General features: G+C 40.9%; 2 protein-coding genes across 2 annotated transcripts; one reads left to right on the forward strand and one right to left on the reverse strand.

The window, feature by feature from the left end:
- The first annotated feature begins 1,178 nt into the window (after window positions 1–1,178).
- On the forward strand, window positions 1,179–13,003 carry psme3 (proteasome activator subunit 3). The gene is made up of 10 exons (XM_061707706.1): window positions 1,179–1,323; window positions 4,583–4,615; window positions 5,541–5,603; window positions 7,964–8,068; window positions 8,153–8,201; window positions 8,287–8,405; window positions 11,037–11,173; window positions 11,280–11,334; window positions 12,147–12,233; window positions 12,327–13,003. Exons 1-10 carry the CDS (start codon window positions 1,282–1,284, stop codon window positions 12,405–12,407), a joined length of 771 nt encoding a protein of 256 aa, XP_061563690.1. The 5' UTR covers window positions 1,179–1,281; the 3' UTR covers window positions 12,408–13,003.
- Window positions 13,004–17,732: 4,729 nt separating this feature from the next.
- Window positions 17,733–23,555, reverse strand: g6pc1a.1 (glucose-6-phosphatase catalytic subunit 1a, tandem duplicate 1). The gene is made up of 5 exons (XM_061707756.1): window positions 23,320–23,555; window positions 23,128–23,237; window positions 20,874–20,979; window positions 20,671–20,786; window positions 17,733–19,672 (listed from the first exon to the last, which is right to left on the reverse strand). Exons 1-5 carry the CDS (start codon window positions 23,535–23,537, stop codon window positions 19,167–19,169), a joined length of 1,056 nt encoding a protein of 351 aa, XP_061563740.1. The 5' UTR covers window positions 23,538–23,555; the 3' UTR covers window positions 17,733–19,166.
- Window positions 23,556–24,765: the final 1,210 nt, after the last annotated feature.

Raw genomic sequence — 24,765 nt, forward strand, 5'->3', positions numbered from 1 at the left:
TACTTAGGAGTTTATATTCAATGATAAGTAGACCAAGAAAAAAAACAACACACTGACACTTCAATATATATATATATATATACACACTCACACAAACACATACTTAGGAGTTTATATTATATATATTTACAAATATTATGGAAGACAACACAGTAAGCAGGCTATTAATTAATGACATCAATAACCATTTACCCGATTTTTCTTATCTGTGACTGTGATTGTGGGAAAGTATGACTATTGTGGAATCAATGAGCACATTTAAACATGAATCATTAACACAAAACTGGACGCTAAACAGTGTGTACGACGAGGGGGTGCTTTTCACGGCAGGGGTGCTGAATCCGGTGTCGTGCCAAAAAGTGATTGCCTGCCAGAATCTGATTTCTCCCCTGAAAATTGGTCTTTTTACCTGCCAAAAATTGATTGAAGGCCAAATACAGTTAATGTAAGGTTGTTTCTTCTACCTAAATATGATTTGATCTCATTCTTGAGCTTCATAATATAAACACTAGAGCTCACATGATTGCTTTTAACTCTTTTAAAGGACCATTACAACACAAAATAGGCATTTTCACTTGCCAAAAATTGATTGAGATAAGATAAGATAAACCATTAATAGTCCCACAGAGGGGAAATTTGCAGTTTACAGCAGCAAAGGGGATAGTGCAAAAACAAGAGGCATCAATAGAAAAGTAATAACACAGTAATAATAATAACACACTATAAACACTATAAACAGTAAACTGGTATACAATAATAATAATAATAATAATAATAATAATAATAATAATAATAATAATAATAATAATAAGAAGAAGAAGAAAGATGAATAATAAGAAATAATAGTATATAAAAAGATAACAAAAAGCTTTTAACTCTTTTAAAGGACCATTACAACACAAAATAGGCATTTTCACCTGCCAAAAATTGATTGAAGGCCAAATACAGTTAATGAAAAGTTGTTTCTGCCTAAATATGACTTGATCTCATTCTTGAGCTTCATAATGTGAAAATCTGGCTGCTGTGCGCGCTCCCGCGGCCAGAAATAAGAAGAAATCTGATTCTGGCAGGCAATCACTTTTTGGCACTACACCGGCGGCGCATGCGCATGCGCCCTGCCGGCGGCGGCGCGGCGCATGCGCCCTGCCGGCCTGCCGGCGCATGTCTCCGTCGTCATCTCCGAGCGGAGCAGAAGTGTGGCTGACAGGTGAGGAGCCGCACGGTCACAGCAACAGTTCATGCCGCTGGGACGATCGCTCTCTGCAAATCTCACCACAGAAGATGTCTTCACTGCTCAAGGTGGACAGAGAAATTAAGTCTAAGGTAAGATACGTCCTCCGGAGTCTCCGGAGGGAGGTTTTTACGTTGATGACGACCACATTAGCCGCATCTCGTAGATCTCGTAGCACGCTGTTAGCAGCTAACGGTGGCACACCGGCTTGTTTCCCGCTCGCTGCAAAAGCAGCTTGTCCGACCTGTCCACAGGTGCTGCAGGACACTGCAGGACACTGGCGTTAGTCGCCAAGGCGAGTGGGCTCCGTGTCCCGGTCCGTGCGCCACGTGGTGGGGTGCAGGTGAGCAGCTGGTGGGGCAGGAGGCCCCGCCGGGATAACTCACTCCTGCTGCCCTGCTGCACATGCTGGAACCCCCTAGTCGCGCTAATATGGACCATGTAGGAGTTTGGGAACAAAAGAGCTGAGAACGCTTTTTGTGGACGAAGGAAAAACTTGTGTTTATTTCACTCTCTCATTTCAACTGCCGTTGACGAACACTAACGGAACACTAACTGAAAAGTCATCACATCATCGTTAATAACCGCTCGATTCTTGTGAATTGTAACCCACTGAAACTACACATAGTCCATGGGCCAGAACAGATATCAGTACCACTCAAAGTGACCAAACTTACTTGTGATTTTTGAAAATATTTTATTTTATTTATTGGTTTAGTTGATAGGGACAATGCAGTTTAAACATAGTTTCAGTACAATGACAGGAACTGATGTTCTGCACATAGAGTTTATAGCTATTGCTAATTTGCAGCTCCTGTCCCTAGTTGGGCTTTTCTAACAATAAAATACAATACAACAATATCTAGGACTTATAATACAAAATATAAAATTACATCTATTTAAAAACAATCACAAAATAAACAGTCACATAATCCCACAATCTCCACACATCATACACATACTCCCTCACTCATTCACTCCCTCTCAACACGCATCACAACACACACAGTAACAACATTTCAAAAGTGGGTACAATCCTGTTGTGTTTACAGCCAGTTCTTAACCATGGATGCAAAGATTCTGCTATCTGATACCAATTTAATTTCATTCGGGAGTCCATTCCAGAGATGACCGCTCTTTACTGAGAAAGCTGATTGTCCGAATGTTGTTCTGCGGTAAGGTATTTGACAGTTACAGTTTGTAGAGCTCCTGGTGACCCTGCTGTTTTGTCTCTGAATAAACACTGAGAGTGGCTCTGGGGCCAAATTTTTAATACATTTGAAAAATAGTTTAAGAAAGCATAACATAATAAAACTGTCAAAGCTCAACAGATTATATTTCTTTAAAATGTTACAATGATGCCAGCGAATTTGCTTTTTATCCATAATCTTTAAGGCTTGATTGTATAAAGTACCAATTTTCTTTATTGCAGAAGGAACTGCTTGAGCCCAGACTGTAACACAATATGAAATGTGAGAAAAGATCATAGCGTGCATATACAGCAGGGCTGCCTGGTTTGGAATGTAGTGCCTAATTAATTTGAAACAATTGAGGTTGCTTTTTATTGTATTTGAAATCTTCATTATGTGTTTATCAAATTTGAGTCGAGGATCTAGTATTAATCCAAGATACTTAACTTCTGTTACTGATTTAATTTCTTCATTGTTTAAGTGGATTTTAAATCTTTCCTGCATGTTAATTTTCTTCAGTGAGAAACACATAGAAACTGTCTTTTGCTGTACATGATATTTTGGTTTGATAACCCTTCTTGAATGGCAGCTGTATCATAGTTATCAGCTCATGAAGTTCAGAAAATTACATTTTAGATGCTGGTGCATATCCTGGTTCAAACTAACGTACAGCATATCTGTCAATGTTTCACAATATTGTCTTTGGTATCATTTTAAGCATTCATTCAAGCTAAGATGTGAATCTTTCTGACCAACATCGAGGTCGCTGCAGCTCCTTAAACTATAAACAAAACACATTTTTACACAATTTTCGCCTAAATGATATAGTATATTTTATCCCAGTGTCATCTAGGAACAACGGAGACACAAAATACAAAAATTGGAATATTGAATGCTTTAAAGGTCCCCTTTAAAATGGTACCAAAGACAATATTGTGAAACATTAACAGATATCCTGTACATGAGTCTAAACCAGGATATGCAGCAGCATCTAAAATGTAATTTTCTGAAGGGGGTGGGTGACTTCATGAGCTGATAACTATGATACAGCTGCCACTCAGGAAGGGTTATCATACCAGAATATCATCTATAGACATGGATCTTTTCAAAAATAGTAAGCAAGTTTGTTCACCTTGAGTGGTACTGACGAGTGAAGTTTTGGGCTCTGGCCCATGGACTAACAGTGTCCTGCTAGTGAGTGGCCACTACAACCACAACAAACTCACACCCGCGACCCCGTCTCTGCTCCGGGACAGGGGGTGATGCTGTTTGCGGGCATCGGCCGATACGGGAAAATCTCCATTATACGGGAGGTTTGGGTCAAATCAGAGCAGGTTTGGGAGTTTTAGAAAGCCTTTAAATACTGCTAATGGAAATGGAGATGTTGGTTTACTGTGGTCAGCCTCCCAGTCCTGCTTGTTAGATGCACATCACTTGTGGACAGATGAGTATATTTGAAGGTACTTTTGTAAAATCCAGTAGATGAAAATATTTGCGTTTTTTTTTCTATGAACACAAAACCTTGTATGCAGGGTCAAAACAATTAGAGCTGAAATATGGCAGTCAGGGTGTACTAGTGTTTATTACTACATTTGCTCTTTAGTCACTTTACTTGCAGTCTGTTTACATTTCCCATGGATATTTCGGATAGTCATAACATTTGTGGCACGGTAACTTTATATATTTTCTATCTTGTTCTTACCTGCATGTTAAGCTGCTCACTTGTGCCTTAAATTGCCCCCCAGAGAGAAATAAAGGTTTTTGAATCCGAATTGCTTATTTTAAGCAAAGGAGATTTCCCTGAAGAGTATTATGGACTAATGAATTTAGGTCTGTAAACGTTTTTTCTAAATAGTGTGATTGTTGAAGGTAATGTTTTTGTTTACACCTCAGCTCGCTCATCTATTTACCGGTAGTCAAAAATCATAAAACAGGCTTTATTTTGATAATTAACTTTTCCATCATTTAATGAAATTTACCAAAACTTGTATTTTAAATGTCTTCATCATAAAAATTCATTTTTACCAAAGAGGAAGGTCAATACTTATTTTATTGTGTAGGAGTTGTTTTAAAAAGTCAGCTTAAACTGGGAATAAATAGTTCTCAAATCATCCAAATCTGATTTTTATATTTGACTCCTGTCTTAAATTTGTGTTTGCAGGTTGATGCTTTTAGGGAACGGATCACAGGAGAAGTAAGTACAGATTTCCTTCTCATTTATTGCAAACCATTTCACAAATGTTTATCAAGATGGCTTGGACTTCAATTAAAGTAAATTGTATTTATATAGCATCTATTACAACACAAGTTGTCTCTAGGTGGTTTGAAGGGACAGTGAAAATGACCCCTGAGCAATTATTACATAAACAATGGCAGGTAGAAACTCCCCTAGTGGGAGAAAAACCTTAAGCCAAACAGTGGCAAGAAAAACTCCCCTTTAGAAGGGGCCAGGATGTCAGCATGCATCTACCAGACAACCATACAGACAGGTGGAAGCAGCAGTAGGATGATGAGAGGGGGGGGACTGCAGGGCAGCATTCTGCTCCTGAAGCTCTGGCCTGCAAACATGTACAGAAGAGAAAATGAGGGGGCAGACCAGCACAACAAACTACAAGAACAATGGAACAATTATGCTGATGAGATACTTCTAATTAATAACTGAGGGTTGATCTGATAAAAGGAAAGAGAAGAAGAAGAGAGAAGGAGGGCGATGGGCACCGCTCAGTGGATCATGTTGGTCCCCCCTGCAGCGTAGCTCTATAGCAGCATATCTAGGATGAAGCTCTGTTTCAGACCAGCTGCTCTAGTCTGGTCCTGTAGCTGCAGCTATGACTACTGACCCTAATGCACTAGAGTTACACTAACTACAGGTTTACTAACACTAACTAGAGGTTTACTAACACTAACTAGAGGTTTACTAACACTAACTAGAGGTTTACTAACACTAACTAGAGGTTTACTGAACAATAAATAGAGACTTTACTAAACGGAAATGTTTTAAGTTTGGTTGTAAAGGTGGAGGTGGTGTCAGCCTCCTTAACCCAAACTGGGAGTTGGTTCCGTGGTAACGGTGCCTGAATTGCCTGTGGTAACTTGACTTCAATGTGCTTCTCTTCTAGGCTGAGGATCTAGTCGCAAATTTTTTCCCAAAGAAGTTACTGGAACTCGACCAGTTTCTCAAGGTCAGTTGCTTTATTGTTTAATTGCCAGTTTACACAATAATAAAGGCTAAAATTAAAAAACAAGACTTAAAAAAAAAAAAAAGCTTGAAGTTGATTGAATCGACTTACATTACATTGTTGTTAAAATGTTATCTGCTGGAAAGGATGAGGAAAATAACTAAATGAGGCTTCAAAACATCAAGAAACATATTTCATGATGAGCCAGTAGTTTCCAGATAGTTCTTTTTTAGTTTAGTTTAGTTTATTTCGGTCGTGACATCACAAAAAAAGAATAAAAATGACAACAAGGAAACAAATACACTGTTCAAAGAAAACATTACAAAAAAAGTTTCCAATATACAAATAACATCTAGACCGAAAAAGGTGTAGGCTGAAGCAAAGCTTATTCATTGCCTACCATCAAAAAGATTATTTAAAGTAATGAAATAAAAGCAAGAAGTAAGAGATAAGACTGCCAGTAGGGATGGGCGGTATGGACTAAAAAATGCATCACGATAATTTCTGGCCTTTATCCCGATAACAATAAAAATGACGATTAAAAAAAATACCAATTCAACTCCACCTTTGTAACTATAAATCTATCACCACATTCAGTCTTTGGAGCCCTCAAAACACTGCTCTAAAAGATACTACTAAACTACACCAATTAAATTGAATCAATAAAAACCAATTAAATGAGTTACACCTGTACTGCAAAACTGTAATGACTCAAGCTCCTCACTCTCAGATCCACCTCTTTCTTTCTTTCTGGCTCATTTCCTTCATTCCTTCCTTCCTTTTACGTTGTGCGTGGATTTAACACAGAACCATAAATCAGCTTTACGTCATCAACGTGAATTTATCGTTTTTACCACAAGATGACAAATTCTTACCGTGGGGAATTTTTTTGACGGTTTATCGTGAACGGTAAAATATCGCCCATTCCTAACTGCCAGTAAAACAAATTGCCTCCATGGGGATAACAAAGATTCCTCAAGAAATGACAAAAAAAACTATCACTATTCTGCAAAAAAAAAAAACACCTCCCTGCTTTCTTGTATAGTGGGGGTCTTCAACTCTGGTCCTCAAGGCCCCCTGTCTGAGACGTTTCCCTGCATCAACACACCTGATTCTAATTAATAGTCCTCATCAACTTGTCTTTACAAGTCTGTTGAGGACGCAGTCATTAGAATCCAGGTTTTCTGAATCAGGGGAACATGTGAAACATGCAGGGCAGTGGGCTCTGAGGACCCGGCTGGAAGACCACTGTCGTACAGTTACAAAAGATGGACCACCGTGTCCCATCTTGTGGTGGTCTCTTCTGGATAATGCACAAAATGACATGGATCTGTGGACTTTCCCTCTATTCTATTGGCTGTGAAGATTTGATAGAGGCGTCAATCATCCCAAATCCATGAAGCAGTTCCTGAGTTATGGCCTTGCAGAAACACCCAGAGCACCCAGAGCGTTCCATACGGGGGCGCGCGGTCGCAGGATGAAAAGATCAGAGCATCCATCCATCCATCCATCCATCCATCCATCCATCCATCCATCCATCCATCCATCCATCCATTTTCCACCGCTTATCCGGAACCGGGTCGCGGGGGCAGCAGTCTCAACAGAGATTCCCAGACTTCCTTCACCCCAGAAACTTCCTCCAGCTCTTCCGAGGGGAGTCAGAGGCGTTCCCAGACCAGCCGAGAGACATAGTCTCTCCAGCGTGTCCTGGGTCTGCCCCGGGGTCTCCTCCCGGAGGGACATGCCTGCCATGTCAGATGATACAAACAAACCCAAAAACAGTTGTGCTTAAAATGAATTACTACATTTAATAACGTATGAAATATAAAACCACCAAATCCACTAAAACTTCCAGTTTAGCAAGTCTGTTAAGAAAGGAATAAGGAACTAAGTCTTGGTGAGATTATTAAATGGTTGATGTTATCTAGGGTGTTTACGTTTTCACGACATCAATTCAAAAACGTCTGTCTCCTAAAAGTTACATATGTTGTCAGGAGATAAAACGCCTTAGTTTACTCTGGCCGGCTGATGCGCTTACTTAATGTACTCTTCTCCTGTAATTTCAAATGCGACCGTTATTTGATACCGTGTTTTGGAGTTTCTGAGTTGAATTTATGTTGGATTATCATTTTTAAGCAAGACATTTTAAAAATGGGTTAAATAAAAAAGTATGGCATTGATGGAGCTTTTATAAGTCTGTGTGGCGTTTACGTTGATCTAATGTATATCTGTGGTTGTATATCAGTCTAGTTGTTTTGCAGTACCTAAGTATAATCATCTTAAGTAAAATAACTGGTCATGTTGGCAGTCTAGTAGGGTTTCATGTTGTTTATTGCAGTATGAAACAAACGTTTGTTTTCCAGGATCCAAGCATAAACATAGTTGAGCTGAAGGAGATTCACTCTGAGATTAATCTGACAGTACCGGACCCCATCTTGCTTCCAAACCTGCACGATGGACTGGAAGCGGTAAGTTTCAGAGCTCAGTATCCATCATAGTTGCCCCGACAACGGGGAGTAGAACTGCATCTAATCATGTTTCCTGTTTCACAGCAAAATGCCAAAAAGAGAAAGCTGGAGGACGACAGCGGGGACGACATGGGTAAGTGCTGCACAACCGCGCGTCAGATTGGGGTGCGAGTCCGAAGCATAACTTTGATTGTTGTCTCTGCTTCCCCGTCTCCCAGTGACCGGCACCAAGGTCTTCGTCATGCCTGGCGGGATGATGAAGAGCAATGGAAACCTTGTTGAGCTTATTGAAAAGGTCAAGCCGGAGATCAGGACACTCATCGAGAAATCCAACACAGTAAGTCGTGTCTTCATGGCTTCACGTCTTCACGTCTTCACGTCTTTTGCTCCTGTTTGGCACCAGAAGTTTCCTTGAAACATCCCAAAAAATAAGGGAGATTATACAATGGGGCAAAAAAGTATTTACCGTATTTTTGCGACCATTAGGCGCATATAAACGTCTTTTTTTTTTTTTGTTTTTTTTTTTTTTTTTTTTAAATGTGCCGCGCGCCCAATGATGCAATGCGGCTATTGTATTATTTAAAGGCTGATTTATGGTTCCGCGTTACACCAACGCAGAGCCTACGGCGTAGGGCTGCGTCGACTTAACGCAGTTCCATAAGGCGGACGTAATTGAGGCCACCATGAGATGTTAAAGGGGGAAGGGGGGCGCGTGAATTGCCCGGCGGCGGCTCCGTGGCGGGGCTCCTTGGGCGGACGGGCAGACTCGGACTCGCTACCGAGAAGAAGACGCTGCTCCCGGGGGTGCTGCGCCGCAGACGCGGGCCCGAAGGATGGAGGAACCGCCGACCGATTAGCAGCCGACAGCCGCTCGGTCGGTCGGCGGGCTCCGTCGTTTACTGTTGAAGGATTGTAGATGCGTGGGCTTACGTGTCTGCTGGGTTGGACTGTTGTTCGGGCTTTTGCAAAAGCCGGCATCATTTCCGAGGGGCCGCACGGCAGGAAAATGACTCGGCTGCTCAGCGCGGCCAGAAAGCTGCGGGCTCGTGCCCGTCGCAGCTGATCAGTTGCTCCCGCTTTATTTAAAAAACATTTTTTTTGCTCTATTTGTGTGTTTTGTGCGTGCGCGCGCGTGTGTGTGTTGTTGTAAGGCGGCGCTCCGTGTGTGTGTGTAGACGGCGCCTTTTTGGTCGGTGCGCCGTGTGTGTGTGTTTTAAATCCAAAAATGACAAAAAACTGAGGTTGCGCCTTTCCACACGGTGCGCCGATGGTGGCGAAAATACGGTAGTCAGTCACCAATTGTGCAAGTTCTCCCACTTAAAAAGTAATTTTCATCATGGGTTACTTCAACTATGAGAGACAAAATGGGGGGAAAGAATCCAGGAAATCACATTGTAGGATTTTTACTGAATTAATTGGTAAATTCCTGGGTAAAATAAGTATTTGGTCACCTACAAACAAGCAAGATTTCTGGCTTTCACAGACCTGTAACTTCTTCTTTAAGAGGCTCCTCTGTCCTCCACTCGTTACCTGTATTAATGGCACCTGTTTTAACTGGTTATCAGTATAAAAGACACCTGTCCACAACCTCAAACAGTCTCACTCCAAACTCCACTATGGCCAAGACCAAAGAGCTGTCAAAGGATGTGAGAAACAAAATCTCAGACCTGCACCAGGCTGGGAAGACTGAATCTGCAATAGGTAAGCAGCTTGGTGTGAAGAAATCAACTGTGGGAGCAATTATTAGGAAATGGAAGACATACAAGACAATAATAATAAATGATAATAATGATAATCCCCCTCGTTCTGGGGCTCCACGCAAGATCTCACCCCGTGGGGTAAAAATGACCAAAAGAACGGTGAGTAAAGATCCCAGAACCACACGGGGGAACTAGTGAATGACCTGCAGAGAGCTGGGACCAAAGTAACAAAGGCTATCATCAGTAAAGGCTGAAATATGGTTCTGCGTCACACCAACGCAGAGCACACGCCGCAGCCGTGACGCCGTGCTGAACCCTTCGGACTTCTCCGTCACTCCATTTGGTCGCGGTGCAGTACCCCCCGCGGCCGCTAGTTAGCGATCTTTTTCTGAATGGTTTATCCTACTTTTTCCGGTCACAGTAAATCAAAGAGATAAGGACAACTATTGTGCAAAAAAACAAAACAAAAAAAATCACATATAAACGAAGAAAAGAGCCCTGGAAGTTCACTACTGCTTCAAACCGGAAACCGGAAATGCTTCGCTTTCAAATGAACCAATCACAGCCCTGCGTGTCTGCGTGTGGTCTGCGTCTCCTCGACGCGTAGTTACAATTTTCGGGAGGTGCGCGTCAGTGACGGCGCAGGTGACGGCGCAGGTGACGGCGCAGGTGACGGCGCAGGTGACGGCGCAGGTGACGGCGCAGGTGACAGCGTGTCGTCTGCATCGACCCAAACCACACGCCGTAGGCACGGCGCCATTTTGACGCAGAAGCATAATTCAGCCTTAACATGCTACGGGGGACTCAGATCCTGCAGTGCCAGACGTGTCCCCCTTGTGAAGACTTACAGAAAATGTTTGACCTCTGTCATTGCCAACAAAGGGTATATAAAAAAGTATTGAGCTGAACTTTTGTTGTTGACCAAATCCTTATTTTCCACTATAATTTGCAAATACATTCTTTTGAAATCAGACAGTGATTTTCTGGATTTTCTTTTTTCATTTTGTCTCTCATATTTGAGATATACCTGTGATGAAAATTACAGGTACTGTATATCTCATCTTTTTAAGTGGGAGAACTTGCACAACTGGTGTCTGACTAAATACTTTTGCCCACAGTATGTGAAGCATTGCTGAAGACCTGTTGATGAATGTAGTAAAACAGACAACGGAGCGCCGCTTCCTGGACGAATGCTGCAGCTTCCCCTGAGGACCCCTGGGTCCCAGCTTTAACTCTGTTGTCTCAGCACCTCCCGTTTGTTCCTGCAGGTTAAGATGTGGGTTCAGCTGCTCATCCCCCGGATAGAGGATGGCAACAACTTCGGAGTGTCAATCCAGGAGGAGACTGTAGCTGAGCTCAGAACAGTTGAAGGAGAGGCCGCTTCTTACCTCGACCAGATATCAAGGTTCGCACGACTTCCAAATCTACTGTTAGTAGTAACGTATTAAAGACGACGGCGCCTGATGCTGGTACGGCTTAACCTTTTTTATTTTCTTTTTTCTTTCTTTTAGATACTACATCACAAGGGCAAAGCTGGTGTCTAAAATAGCAAAGTATCCACACGTGGTAAGTAAAAGTCATAGTAGAAAAGTGAAGGGGGACATTAAACGCAGGACAAAGCACATCAAAGTGCACTCAGGGTTAAAACATATGATGAGATATAACAGCAGATGTCGCATAAGACACTTAATTTCCATATCTTTTTTTATTTAAACACAGCTGAACTGTTAGATTGTATAATGTTCAGTTAGTTGAAATTTGATTGTTTAGAAGAATATTTTATCCCACAAGTCTAACTTTAAGGTCAAGTTTAAAAACAAACTTAAAGCTTCCATTTGCAGGACAAATATAGGTGAGATTTAGGCCTGTAAGTGCTCCCACACACTGCATGTTTTCAATATTTGTTTATGATCATTTTATTATACTGAACGGATTTGTCTAATTTTGTGTGAAACGTAGAGGATGGTTTTTTGAGAAATACAACATAAGATGGAACAAAAAAAAAATAGAATAAAAAGTGTCACCACACTACTGGGTATTAAAAGCCATTCTAAATAAATAGGTTTTAAGCCTTGATTTAAAAAGGCCCAGGTTGTGTTGATAAATTCATTGTTTCATGTTGCATTGGAATTGTTGAGTCTCAGGATTTCTGTAAAATGATCTCAGGCAGTCTTTGATTGCGTAGCTTTGAGACGGCGGGCACACTAAGATGAAGGACGGCTGGTTTGAAGCTTCAGTTCGGATTCAGTTATGACGCCATCGTTCATCTGCAACAGGCCGGGGCTGCGCTGCGAAACTACATTGCTATGGTGGGGTTGTTTTGATCATTTTCAAAATGTGCTTAAACTTGTGCAAATGTGTGTTTTTCATCAATCCAGGAGGACTACCGGCGCACAGTCACAGAGATTGACGAGAAGGAGTACATTAGTCTGAAAATAATCGTTTCAGAGCTCAGAAACCAATACGTATGTCACTGTGTCGGCCTTCTATCAGCTTCCATTTACATTTATGCTCACTGAAAACGGTCTAAACCAATGACGTTCCTTCTTCCCTTCCAGGTAACGTTACATGATATGATCCTGAAGAATATCGAAAAGATCAAGAGGCCTCGGAGCAGTAATTCTGACGCGTTGTACTGATGTTCATCCAGCCATTTCAGCCTCTCCCCTCCCCATCAAGCTGCAGTAGCCTGGCCCTCCTCCGCAGGACTACATTTAGACATTCACCCTCAAAACAATCACCTAATTCCAAACAATCAACCCTGTGCTCGGTATAAATGCAAAGCTTCTTAGACGGACACGTGTTCATGTTTTTTGTTTTTGTTTTTCTTGTTTTAAACCCTCGAAGACCTAAATACTCTCCTGGAAAGTGGGAAGGTAGACCATAGACGTCATAAAGCGCTATGTATTTTATAACTTTAATTAAACCTTTTGTCCTCAGACTTCAGTGATATTTCTTTATTTGTAGTTCATAAGAAATACCCCAGTGCTTTTGTGGCGTTTTTTTAAATTTTTTTTAAAGTATGTTTTAAGCCTCTTCTGCATCTGGAGGATGAAGATTTTTAGGAACTGCAACACATTTTTGCTTTGAATGTTATACATTACAACATGTAGCTGTTACGAATATGAATACAGAACGTGTATGTGGTCCATGGGTTTCATGGCTTTCAGTGGAAGTTCACCAAAGCACCTCCTATGTTAAGGCATTGACTCAAATAAAAAACTTTTTTTGTTAATTTTATTTTTAAAGATGTTTGTTTCTTGAAGGGTTGACATGTTGCTGTTTATTGAACATCAGGTAAAGGCGAGGTCTTCATGCAGAGATGGAGAAGGTATGTTCTTCCTCTCAGGTGTGCAGCTTGCACCTTCCTTTCTGTGAATTTAAACACATTGCAGGTCTTACTTTGTTTTATGGGTTTCTGTCAGAGGCCATGATTTGGACGAGAGAGGCTGCGAGTTGCCAAGGCAACGTGAATGAATGAGATCCATCGGCCTTGTGTCCCAGGCAGCCAAAGGAGCTTAAGTTAGACCCCCGAATCATCAAAACACTGATTGTTAGACACATTATATCTACTATGGATGAGTAGCTGTTCTTAACAGTTAATAGACCTTATTTCCATGTTTTTGTTTCACAATACATCCATTTTTGCCAGTGTCACCAGATGGGCTCTTTCCAGTTGCAGCGTAGCTGAAGTCAGTCCAGATTCACCATCTGCAGGCTCCCTTCATGCATGAACATGCACGTTGAATAAAATGATTAATTCATTAAACATCAGAAACTGCACATCCCCCCCATTGTACTGCAGTTCAGTGTCACCACAAGGAGGCCTGGTAATACATCAGTGTCTGCAGGGATAAAGAACCTGTTTCAAGTACTGTCTTTAACCTGCAGTTTGGGTTTCGCTCACCAGATGAAGCTGTTTCGCCACAAACTCACTCATCGCTGTTTGAAAACATGCAACCTTTTTCTTTTTTGTTTTGTTTGGCAATCTCATAAACATAGACGTTTGGGCAGCGAGCGTGTTTTTCTTTTTTAAACCATCCTATTGTAGGGTTGTTGAGTTGAGGTGTTTGCAATCATTGTCCTGTTGCACGATTCACGTTTGACTCCAGACTAGTACTTTGTTATATAAAGGAGTTAATGGTCAACTCCATGACTCAATCATCAGCCCTCCAGCGCCTTGTTTTCCAGCTGGTTTCAGGCGTATATGTTATCTTGTTTTTGGTTTTCAAACATTGTACTATGCATTATGACAGCAAAGTCAAACTTTGGTCTTTTCTATCAATGGGACGCTGTCCCCAGAAGTGTCCTGATCTGTTTAAATGCAAACTATAACTGTGCTGAGACCTTTTATTTATGGAAAGAAGGGATGGACAACATTTCAAAACCAAGCCCTACTTCTGAATATTTTCCCCAAAACTCAAACTTGTGTATCTTGTGTTGCTGAGCATTGTTTCGGTCGGTCTAAAGTCATCAATATTGCATTTCCAGCTGTTTTTGGCCTCATTAATACGATCCACTAAAACACTACTGAATCATTTAGCATTACTGCCTCTGAATGATCATCTGCTGCCCTTCGTCTTCTGTTGACTTTGTTTGCGATAGTGTTTACAATTATTTGTCCAGCTTCTTCAAAGTCAAGATTTTTAGTTTTCTTTGCCTTGAAGAAAAGTCTCACAGGATGAGATCCGGAGAGAGAACTAGGAGATTTACACTCACGAAAACAAAAACACAGTTCAATGGACGCCCCCGCGGTGGTACCTTTTATCGCAAATTTAGAAATTTGTTTTTGTTTTGCGAAAAAGTGTCATGGAAATCAACCTGTTGCCTTTAGCGAGTTTGGTAATGGTCTTAAAACCAGCCCTGGATTAATGGGAAGAAATTATTACTGCGGGCAAAAGTGGCCCAAATCAGATTTTTTGGGGTCAAGTGACCAGCAAGCAGGAATAAATTCCTTTGTTTGTGGCGTGAGAGCAGGGCAGGGCGCCGCCTGTTGGGCGCTGCTGTGGAAGCTCACACTGGAGGGGTACTTAGGCTGTCCCACATCGCTCTGCTCAGGTTCAGAGGTGAACAGAGGACATCATAGCAGCGCCTGTTCCACCTCATGTGAATCCAGCCGCGAGTATCAAATGACAGTTTAAAAAAAAAAGTATTTACTGCATTTATTACAGTACATTTTGTACAAACAATAAAATGAACAAACTGACTCGTTCTTTCAACACCACATACAAATCAGAGGAATGTTGCAAAGTAGCCTACTCTTTTTGACCCGTGAACACAGTCATATGGGTGAAAAGTACAAGTCTAACCCACCTTTTATAAAAGTGCCATTCATTTCACAAATAATTCATCTGTCATTCCAACATGTTTTATTTTTCTTCTGCATGAATGGATTGAGTTTCCCCCAGGGAGAAATAAAAAAGGGAACCTCAGTAGACTCAACATGTGCTGACTTTTATGTTTTAAGTGCCACTACTTGTTTTTGTAACACTGGGCTGTTGATTGAAGTAATTAGCACAAATATTAATGCACTTTCTTAAAATTTGGAAAAATAGTAAAAGTTGTTTATGACTCCTTCAGTGGTTCAGTAGTGACACACACACACACACACACACACACACACACACACACACTCACACACACTCACACACACCATACAGCTTCCATGAACTGAGTTTCTTCATATGGATATATAGCTTCTTGAGATAAGCACAGGAAACAACTATTACAGATAAAAATGAGATAAGGTGTTCTACAAGAAGCACATGGTTAGTGTGAAGGAAATGTCAAAGGCACGATAGGCCGATCTAAAGCCTGTAGGAGTTCCCTCTGCCTGGATCGTGTCCAATATATGATCTGGAACCTCGCTTTGCTCCATACAATGGAGGTAAAGGAGTTTATATGTGTGTAGTTTCATTAGAAGAAATATTTGATTGTGTGGATATGAAGCGATGTCTGGCTCTCACTGTTTCCCATCCTTACGATCAGCACAAACCACTCAAAGTAACCTTAAAGACTTAAGACATTGTTGTAAAAGACAGTTTACCTCCACACCTTTAGGGGGAGCCTCTGAGCCCAAAATGGCAAAAGTTTTTTTGTTCCATTTTAATCCCAAAATTGGTTATTTATGTTGAAATCAAGACTTTGTTGGTGCCAAACCGGGGTGCAGTGAACTACTTCCTGGTTCACAGTTGCTCCTTCGGCCTTATAGCGATATTACCTGCCAGCAGTTTACATACTTAATACGACGAAAGCATAAAAAAAGACAGTTTAAAAAAAAAAGGATTTATTACAGTACATTTTTTTTCTTTTTTTTCAGCAAAAATAGCAATAAAATGAACAAACTGACCTGTGCCTTCAAGTCCACGTAGAAATCAGAGGAAAGTACAAAGTACAGGAGGGTCCCCCGTTATGATCCAGGTCCTGGTCATGGTTTCTTTCCTCCTAAAGGGGATTTTTTTCTTGCCACTGTTTGGCTTAGGCTTTTCTCCCACTAGGGGAGTTTCTACCTGCCATTTTTTATGTAATAATTGCTCGGGGGTTTATGTTCTGGGTCTCTGGAAAAATCCTAGAGACCACTTCTGTTGTAATAGACGCTATATGAATAAAATTAAATTGAATTGAATACAGTCATTTAGGTGAAAAGTACAACTCGAACCCACCTTTTAGAAAAGTGCCATTAATTTCACAAATAATTCTGCTGTCGTTCCATTTTCTTCTGCATGGATAGATTAAATTTCCTCCAGGGACAAATAAAGAAGGGAACCTCAGTAGACTCAACATGTGATGACTATGATTGCAATAACTTCTACAATTCCCTTTTAGGAGAAGAGATGAAACATTTAAATTTCTATTTTGAACAACTATACAATTTCCTTCTTGTTTAATCATTACTTTACTAGCTTTACCCGACCTACAAATTTATTTATCAGAAGATTATTGAATAATTTTATAATCTAATTATCAGATTTACAGAGCAAAGGTCTTTCTCCTTGTGTGATAATGACCTTTGGCATCCTGGTTGTCCCAGTACCACACTTCCAAAGCTGCTTTGATGTCATCTGCATGCTGTACCGGCTCTCAGGCTGCAGGAGCCCTCGTGCTCTTTGCATCACTTTCTGCCCCTTGAACCTGTCACTCCATTTAAAACCTGTGGCTGTGGTGAAAGACAGGATTACCGCAGTGTGTTGGGAGCGTGCTGTGGTTAATGTTTAAATGTTGTTCTTACGGGAGAATTAATCAGTGCCAGTGTGACAAATTCTCAGAAAACTGTTTCTAAAGCAAGCATAACTTTTTATGGAAGGAAAAGACATATCATCTTACTTGCTAACAAAGCTGAGTTACTGGAAATATATTTAATATACTTCTGATAAAATTAAAGGAAATGTGTACTTTTTAGAGGGAAAATAGGTTAAACTATATAATCAATACTTGAAGTTGAAAAGTAATAAACCACAATGGTTGATAAAGTTATAATCCTTCTAATGGCACAAATTATAACGGCAAACAAGTTTTTTTTCTAAGAATAGTTTGACATTTTCTATTTTAGTTCAACTGAGGTAAACGGAAAGCTTGTCACCACATTCACGTGCACTTGCACGTGCACTTTGTTATGAAGCACAAGCCAGGAAACTGTTAGCTTAGTTTGAACAACAAGGACAACCCTCTGTCTCTGTTTCAGCGTCGGTAAAGCATCTTTGTAGCGTTTGCTCCAAAATAAAATGATAAAATAGATACTTTCGGTTACTTCTGCTAACAGTTAGCTCAGCTTTTAAGAGCACCTGTTGCTCACAAACAAAACTGGATTCAGGCGCATAGAGCATCGATTTACCGTCAAGAGTTTATTTGTTTATACATAAGTGCACATTTTCAGCCTTTCATTTTCTTTACTTGCTTCATTTTTTATTTGGCCGAGCTGTCATGAGGAAAGACGACAGATACAATAGAATAGAATAGAATGCCTTTTATTGTCATTTACACATACAGTGAGCTATACATACATGGACTGAAACTGGAGCATCTCACTCTTTAGTGCAACATGTAATAGTAGAAAAAAAATATGTAACATGTGTGGCAATCTCACCATAGTGGCAATGGCTCCCCTCAACTGTGATAAATAAATCCTACAAAAAAATAGCACCAACAAGTGTGCTGGCTGGAGTGGTGCGGAGTGAAGGTGGCTCACCCTGAGCAGGCAGCCGAAGCCTGGCCCAAACCTGGCCCAAACCTGGCCCAGCCTGGCCCAGCGGTGGCCCCAGTTGCCCCCAGTTGCCCCAGGCCGAGGGCCGATTTGACTGGCCCCTTGGCTCACGGCTAGTTCGGCCGCTCTCTCCCTTTAACCCTTCGAGGCCACCCCAGAGCAGGTAGTGGCATTTTGTCAGTACAACTGACACCACAAGAATATTTAAAATAAGAGTTATTGTACTCTGTTATGTCTCATTTCATAGCTTCTGTGTCTAATTCACCAAAAATGTTAAGTACTAAGTAGATAAACTGATAACTACCAGCCTTTAATGGTATAACCTGCAGCTGTCACTCAAAAACATGTCCCCCATCTGTATAAATATGTGACTTTATATTATTCGACCTAAAGGAGATCCAGTAGCGATGGGTGATAAGAGGATGTTTGGACAGCTTTGGTGAGAATGAATCTGAGCCCCATGGTCTAACTGTGATTGGTATAGGTGACTATAGGGTGGTATGGGTGACTTCACAGAGGATTTGTCCAGTAATTATTCACTCTATGGTTGTCAATGCAATGCAACATTTAACGAGGGACACTTAGTTTTCACTTAAAGATTAAGGGAGGTGCTTGAGCTTAATGATTTCTAAACTTTTGAGTACATTCACAGGTTTTCTTTTTGTATAAAGTTGCTAATTCACTGCTTTTTTTAGACATAATAAAATGATTTATTTACGGTTATGTATTAAAGACGTCTTTGCTAGCGTTGAGTTTAGCCAAATCAATGCCATCCCCTCTGAATCCTGAATGACAGCCAATCAATTTATCTTTTTTTAGCCTTTTTTTAATCCCTCATTTTCAAGGAATCCTGGATGAGCACTGCTTTCTGCCCCTGTGATGTTGTCCTAAATCTTTGTCTTTGTTTATTTCGCTCAGTAAATTACTACTTGTGTTGCTCAAGTCAGCAAAGCTTTCAAGGGAGTGTTGTACAGCATCTTACATCTTAAGAGAAATGAGATAGACAATATTTTCATTGGCAAATGTCACAGGCAGCAGCGGAGTATCAGAGCGAGTTTCCTCCATGATGGTGTAAAGCTAAGGACTAAAAGATAAACAAAACAATGTTCCAAGATCATAATAATGAGAGGAAACAATCCTATGAAATATATACAAATTTAAACTTGTAATTAACTTATAATTTCAAGTGGGACCTAAATCACAAGTGTTTGCCATCTGTCTTTCTCTTGGAAATCCTGCCAAGAGCCCAAGGAACCAGAGCGGTTGGGATGAAGAGTGCAACAGCACTCTTGCTGAATGACAGGATATAAAAGATGATGTGGTTTTCAGAGGAAAATGACCATCCATCCAATAGCTGAAGCAGTAACAAAGAGATTGCAATGCACCCTATCTTGAAGCGGGCGCTGCTCTTCTCCTTGGTACCGTTGTGGACCGGTGAGTGCAGGCCCAGGCCCAGGCCGAACAGGCAGCCCATGTTCCGCAGGAGGCTGGCAAACGGCGTCGTGTCCAAGTGGACCCACTCTGGCCTGATACACCACCTCTGGGCTTTGTCCAGGGTCCACAGCAGGTCCACGCCCAGAGCTCTGAGCAGGACGAAGAAGCCCACAGCAAAGGAGGTCAGGAAGAGAGTGATGAAGAAGTATCTGCTCATGCTGGTAGTGTAAATCCATTTCTGCTTGGAGACGAGCTCAGCCACGAGTACGCCTAACACAAAACAGAGGACGGTTTGTGAGTCAATATGTTTATATGTTTGTATTTTCATTACATCTTCGGGGGGACATGGGGGACATGGACATGGATATGGTGTAATATTGTGAAATATGTTGAAATATGGTGGAATATGGTTGAATATGGTGAAATACGATGAAATATGGTGAGATAGGGTGAAATATGGTGGAATGTGGTGGAATATGATGAAATATGCTGGAATGTGATGAAATATGCTGGAATGTGATGAAATATGGTGGAATATGATTAAATATTATGAAATATGATGAAATGTGGTGGAATATGATGAAATATGGTGCAATATGGTGGAATATGATGAAATATGGTGGAATGTGTTGGAATACGGTGAAATATGGTGGAATGTGGTGGAATATGCTGAAATATGGTGGAATATGGTGGAATACGGTGAAATACGGTGAAATATGGTGAAATATTGTGAAATATTGTGAAATCCAATGAAATATGGTGGAATATGGTGGAATATGTCGGAATATGGTGGAATATGCTGAAATAGGGTGAGTCTGCTACGTCTGCTATGAACAAAGTTGTGGAAGAGGCACACATCCTTCGTTACTGGAGAACCTGTGAAAGTACTCCAACATCTGTGGTGCTGCGTGGCAAGCAGACTGCTTTATACCTGTATTATATATAGATTCAGCGTAAAGTCATACCCTATTTTAGTCCAAATAACACCATAATTCTACAAAAGATTGCATAATCTTCCGTTGAAATATGCTTTAAGCTAGTGATTAAGACTATAAACCTAAGGTCATCAACACCCCTGTTTGTCCTTTTAAAACCTCACCAACCTCCTCCCTCAAAACACACACTCTGGTTGCTGGAGATTTTACACCTCTCAGATGACGAGCACTTGAAGAGACAAGAAGGTTGGTCTGCAGGTCTCTCATCAGGCTGTGCCTCCCAAGATTTAAGGTCCTTATTTGTGAAGAAAGAAGACATTTGACAGAACCGACCTGTGATGACTCCTGCGATCACCTGGTGTGGGAAGTGGGCAGCCATGTAGACCCTGGACGTGCACACCACCAGCTCCACCAGGAGCATTACTGTCCACAGGTTTACCTGCAACACTCTGACAAAGGGAATAAACAATATAAGCTCACAACATTTCAAGAACGAATCAGTATTGAAATAAATCACCTTATTACAGCAGACTCACTTGTGTAGGAAAGGTGGGCATCGTTTTTCTGTCGCTATAGAAAGAAGCGAGGTAACCATCACGTACCAGACACCTGCTGCACCCATGGCATGACCGGAAGGGCTTCCTGGCAGGAATACACTTGGGTTTAATCTTTTCAGAATATAGTTAAAATTATTAACTGGTAATAAGTTAAATCCTGATGATCGCAAACCTCAGTTTTGTTTTTTTAGTGCAACTATTTAATCCATGCAGACGTGTTCTATTTATAGAAAAGAGGCTTACTGCTTTCCAAACAAACCACCCATGACCGGCTACTTACCACTAGCTACGTCAACGTTTAACGTGCACTCTGCGGCCTGAGGTGCAGCTGCCACACTTTCTCTGAGAACTGCATGCTCTGACTTTTGGGTGAACTTTCTGCAACATCCATCCCTGATAAGATTGGGAAATGTCTTGCAAGTTTTCCTCTTGTAAATAATCGTTCTCTCTGTAGAATCGTGGGCTCAGATTATTTGGAAAATGACCTAATGACCCGTCTTTGTTTGTTTGTCTTAGTTTGATTTGCTGCAGGATTCGTTCCTCTAAGATCATGGATGGTTAGGCTCCTGCACACCCCCTAATAACCCAGACCAGCAAACCTCTGCTTCTGTAGAGGTATTCTACTTTCTATTTCTATTATTATTTAAATGTAATCCACGAGCAGCATCTTGCTGCTACTTTTGCACCTACTGTTGAGAGCTGGTGAGGACCAGAGGATTGTTTACTATGTTCTCATAAGTCAAAGTTTCAAAGTGAAGAAGGGCTTTTTTTTCTCTTCATAACTGCAGACTTGATTCTCATGGAAAATGATGTCTACACAAAAAGAACATAAGTAATGTGGGCGTTAAAACACAGACGGGTGAAACCCTGAATAAGTCAACGATGAACGACTGCAGCCTTGTAGTCCCTGTGGACGGCAAGCTTGGTGCCAGTTCACGTTTTCTTGTGAAGGAGCTCGCTGCAGACGGGTAAAGGTAGTCAGTCCACCTGCACGGCTGCGGTTATTTAGCCGACTCCCTGTTAGCATAAGCTTGGCTGAGCGTCATAGATATTAAAATTCATAGATATTGTATATTTAAAAACATTAGAAATTTTGTTTCGAGTTAAGAATAATAGCCTTCCTGCATGTTCAGCATTTCTTTAAATTAAGAGAAACAAATTATAATTTAAGAAGGCTGTGGGTCTTTGAAAGATGTCGTGTGAGGACTAATGTTAAATATAGATGTGTTTCATTTTTGGGAGTCAAATTATGGAATTAACTTAGTGATGAAGTGAAACTGTGTAAATCTCTGTTGAATTTTAAAAAAATATTGAAAAGTAAAATAATTAAGGATTACAATGCTAAATGATTGGATTATAATTTGGTTAAGCAGAACAATTTAAAGGGAAATTTCTCTTTTTTGTTTCTTTTCATATTGCAGATAATCTGGGTTTTCTGTTGGAAAGTACAGGGTAGGCAAATATAAGCTTTGGCTTCAGCCTATTCCTTTTTCGGTTACAGAGTTTATTATTATTTTTTTTTGTGTGAAACTGATGAGTGTAAACTTGTATGAAAGTGTTTTGTCATTTACACACACACACACACACACACACACACACACACACACACACACACACAGTTTGAATTGCAAATAATGTAATGTAACCGAAATAAACAATTCATTCAATTCATTCATTCATCATCAAATCCTTACAGGCCACAGTGATCTGGTAGAACCTCTAGCAGCACAACAAAACACACAAACTTTCAAAATAAGAGTGTCAGGCCCTAGTTCACAACTCAAAAGTCGAGACAGCGGTAAGTAGAAAAAGTGATAATGATAAATGGCAAATATTTGCAACCGCAGCCATGAACGTAACTTTAGACATAAAGAAATACAGTGAGCTTTAAATGCAAACGATAAGCTTAATCTTACAGTTTTTCTATAAATTTTACATTTATTTTTTTAACATTGTAACATATTGTGTATGCACATTGCTGTGCGAGTGAACAACAGGGCCAGTGCAGTCATCTAAAGGCCCCACAAGTAGAACAAAGGTGCTGGAGTTTATACCTCACTCCTATTATTCATTCACAAAGAAGCCAAACATCACTTTTAATGCCTCTCATTGATGTACTTAAGTATTAACCAGACTAGTTCTCTGTGCCAGAAAAAACCCAAATCAATCATAGAATAGTTCTTTAGGAAGAGGCAGAAATCATGTGATCCACAGGTGCTTTCAGGGCCCCTACCTGGTCCGGTCTCACATGTGATGGGAAACTGCTGCAGTGACGGGGCTTTTCCTGCTCCGTAAAACTGGGTCTCATGAACCCACCAGTAGGGTCTCTCTCCAAACAGAACCCTGTCATGGAAAAACAATCAAACAAAAAAGAAAAAAAAGGTACTATTTTTGTGCCGCAAGTTTATAATTTCACAAGTTTTACCATTTGAGCACCAAGTTGAGCCAGTCTCCTATGACAGCCACCCAGATCAGCCTGAGCCCCGTGTCCCTCCGCAGGTGGAACCAGACCGGGAACAGCCAGAAGAAGGTGGTGTGCAGGTCGGCCACTGTGGATGCCACACTGAACAAGCCCTCATAGTTGCTGTATCTGGTCTGCAGGTAAACGGCCAGCTCAACCCCCCAGCTGTGAAGAAGATCCATGATATCCCAACTCAGACCTCAGTCTGAGGAGGACGCTCGAAATTCGGGGTGTTTCGTCTTTTCTTGTTGGATATGTATCTGCAAAACGTTTGCAGGCTGTCTCGTCTCTGTGCGATTCCTGTTGGACTTTACTCAAGGCCAGCTCATTTGTTTGCCTTTGGAACAGTTCAGACAGTTTCCTTAACCTTTACCCCCCCGAGGCCCCGTCTGCCTGAATCCATCAATAGATGCTGCTGCTCCTCAAATCACAAATATGTTGGTCAAATTCTGTTGACTGGGAATGGATGTGAAGTACAACCCCCGTTCAAAAAAAGAAGTTGAGAAACCGTAAACTGTATGGATTGATGATCTGCAAATCTCACCAATCCATACATAACTTTAATATATGAATAGGCTATATGTACTACTTGAAGGAAGTAAAATCAGCGGGGACCCTTGTTCTTTGATGGTGAAGTACTCCTGAGCTCTCAGAGTGATTCCCATCAGAATCGGGCTGATTTTTAATTCAGCCTTTCCCCCGGGTTAAAAGAACGCACATATCCAGTATTCATTTGTGGCTTAGTCCCAAGCCACAAAAAGATTTCTCCAGGTTCTTGGAATCTATCGATCCATTATCTGTATCCAGTTATTCTTATTCCTGGCGTCGGGGATCTGCTGGAGTCTCGGAGCAGAAGGCAGGGCCACATCTGGACAGGTCACCGGTCGTTTTTTATGGTAATATAAGTACCATAAAAAAAGAACTGAGGAACATTCATCAGAAATTGATTCACAATGACAGTTTTTTGCAGATTGATGAACCTCTGTCCAGCTTTCCTTCTGTAAATAATTTCATTCTGTTTTTATTAATACATATAGTACCCCTATTTCTTTTCTTTTTTTTTCTTCTTTTTTTCCCTTGTCTGCATATATATTTATGGTTAATACCAAGTTTGGTAAAACTTAAAGCATATATATGCATTTTAATCTTCTTTTCTTTTTTTTTTAGTACCCTTATTTCTCTTAAATCAAGGTTGCAGTTTTCATTTCCATTCCAAGCCCATGTTCTTAGGTCATAATTTACCCTGTTTATCTCATGCATATGTATATCTAATGTTTTATATCATCATGGATGCACAGGTTCTGCACCGAGGACGGCCGGAGCCAGCCTCCCCTCCATCACGGACGTATACACCTCCAGGTGCAGGAAGAGGAGCCCCTGCATCATGAGGGACCCCACTCACCCAGCACA

Source organism: Cololabis saira, chromosome 19 (assembly GCF_033807715.1).
Source record: "Cololabis saira isolate AMF1-May2022 chromosome 19, fColSai1.1, whole genome shotgun sequence".
In the NCBI taxonomy this organism is placed as follows: Eukaryota; Metazoa; Chordata; class Actinopteri; order Beloniformes; family Belonidae; genus Cololabis; species Cololabis saira.

Excerpts from the sequence above, each read along its gene's own strand:
- psme3 (XM_061707706.1), top strand. The coding sequence starts at position 1,282 with ATGTCTTCACTGCTCAAGGTGGACAGAGAAATTAAGTCTAAG. Across the intron at positions 5,604-7,963 it reads AACTCGACCAGTTTCTCAAG|GATCCAAGCATAAACATAGT; the intron begins GTCAGTTGCTTT and ends TTTGTTTTCCAG. Across the intron at positions 8,406-11,036 it reads TCATCGAGAAATCCAACACA|GTTAAGATGTGGGTTCAGCT; the intron begins GTAAGTCGTGTC and ends TTGTTCCTGCAG.
- g6pc1a.1 (XM_061707756.1), bottom strand. The coding sequence starts at position 23,537 with ATGGATCTTCTTCACAGCTGGGGGGTTGAGCTGGCCGTTTACCTGCAG. Across the intron at positions 23,238-23,319 it reads CTCAACTTGGTGCTCAAATG|GGTTCTGTTTGGAGAGAGAC; the intron begins GTAAAACTTGTG and ends TTTCCATGACAG. Across the intron at positions 19,673-20,670 it reads GATCGCAGGAGTCATCACAG|GCGTACTCGTGGCTGAGCTC; the intron begins GTCGGTTCTGTC and ends GTTTTGTGTTAG.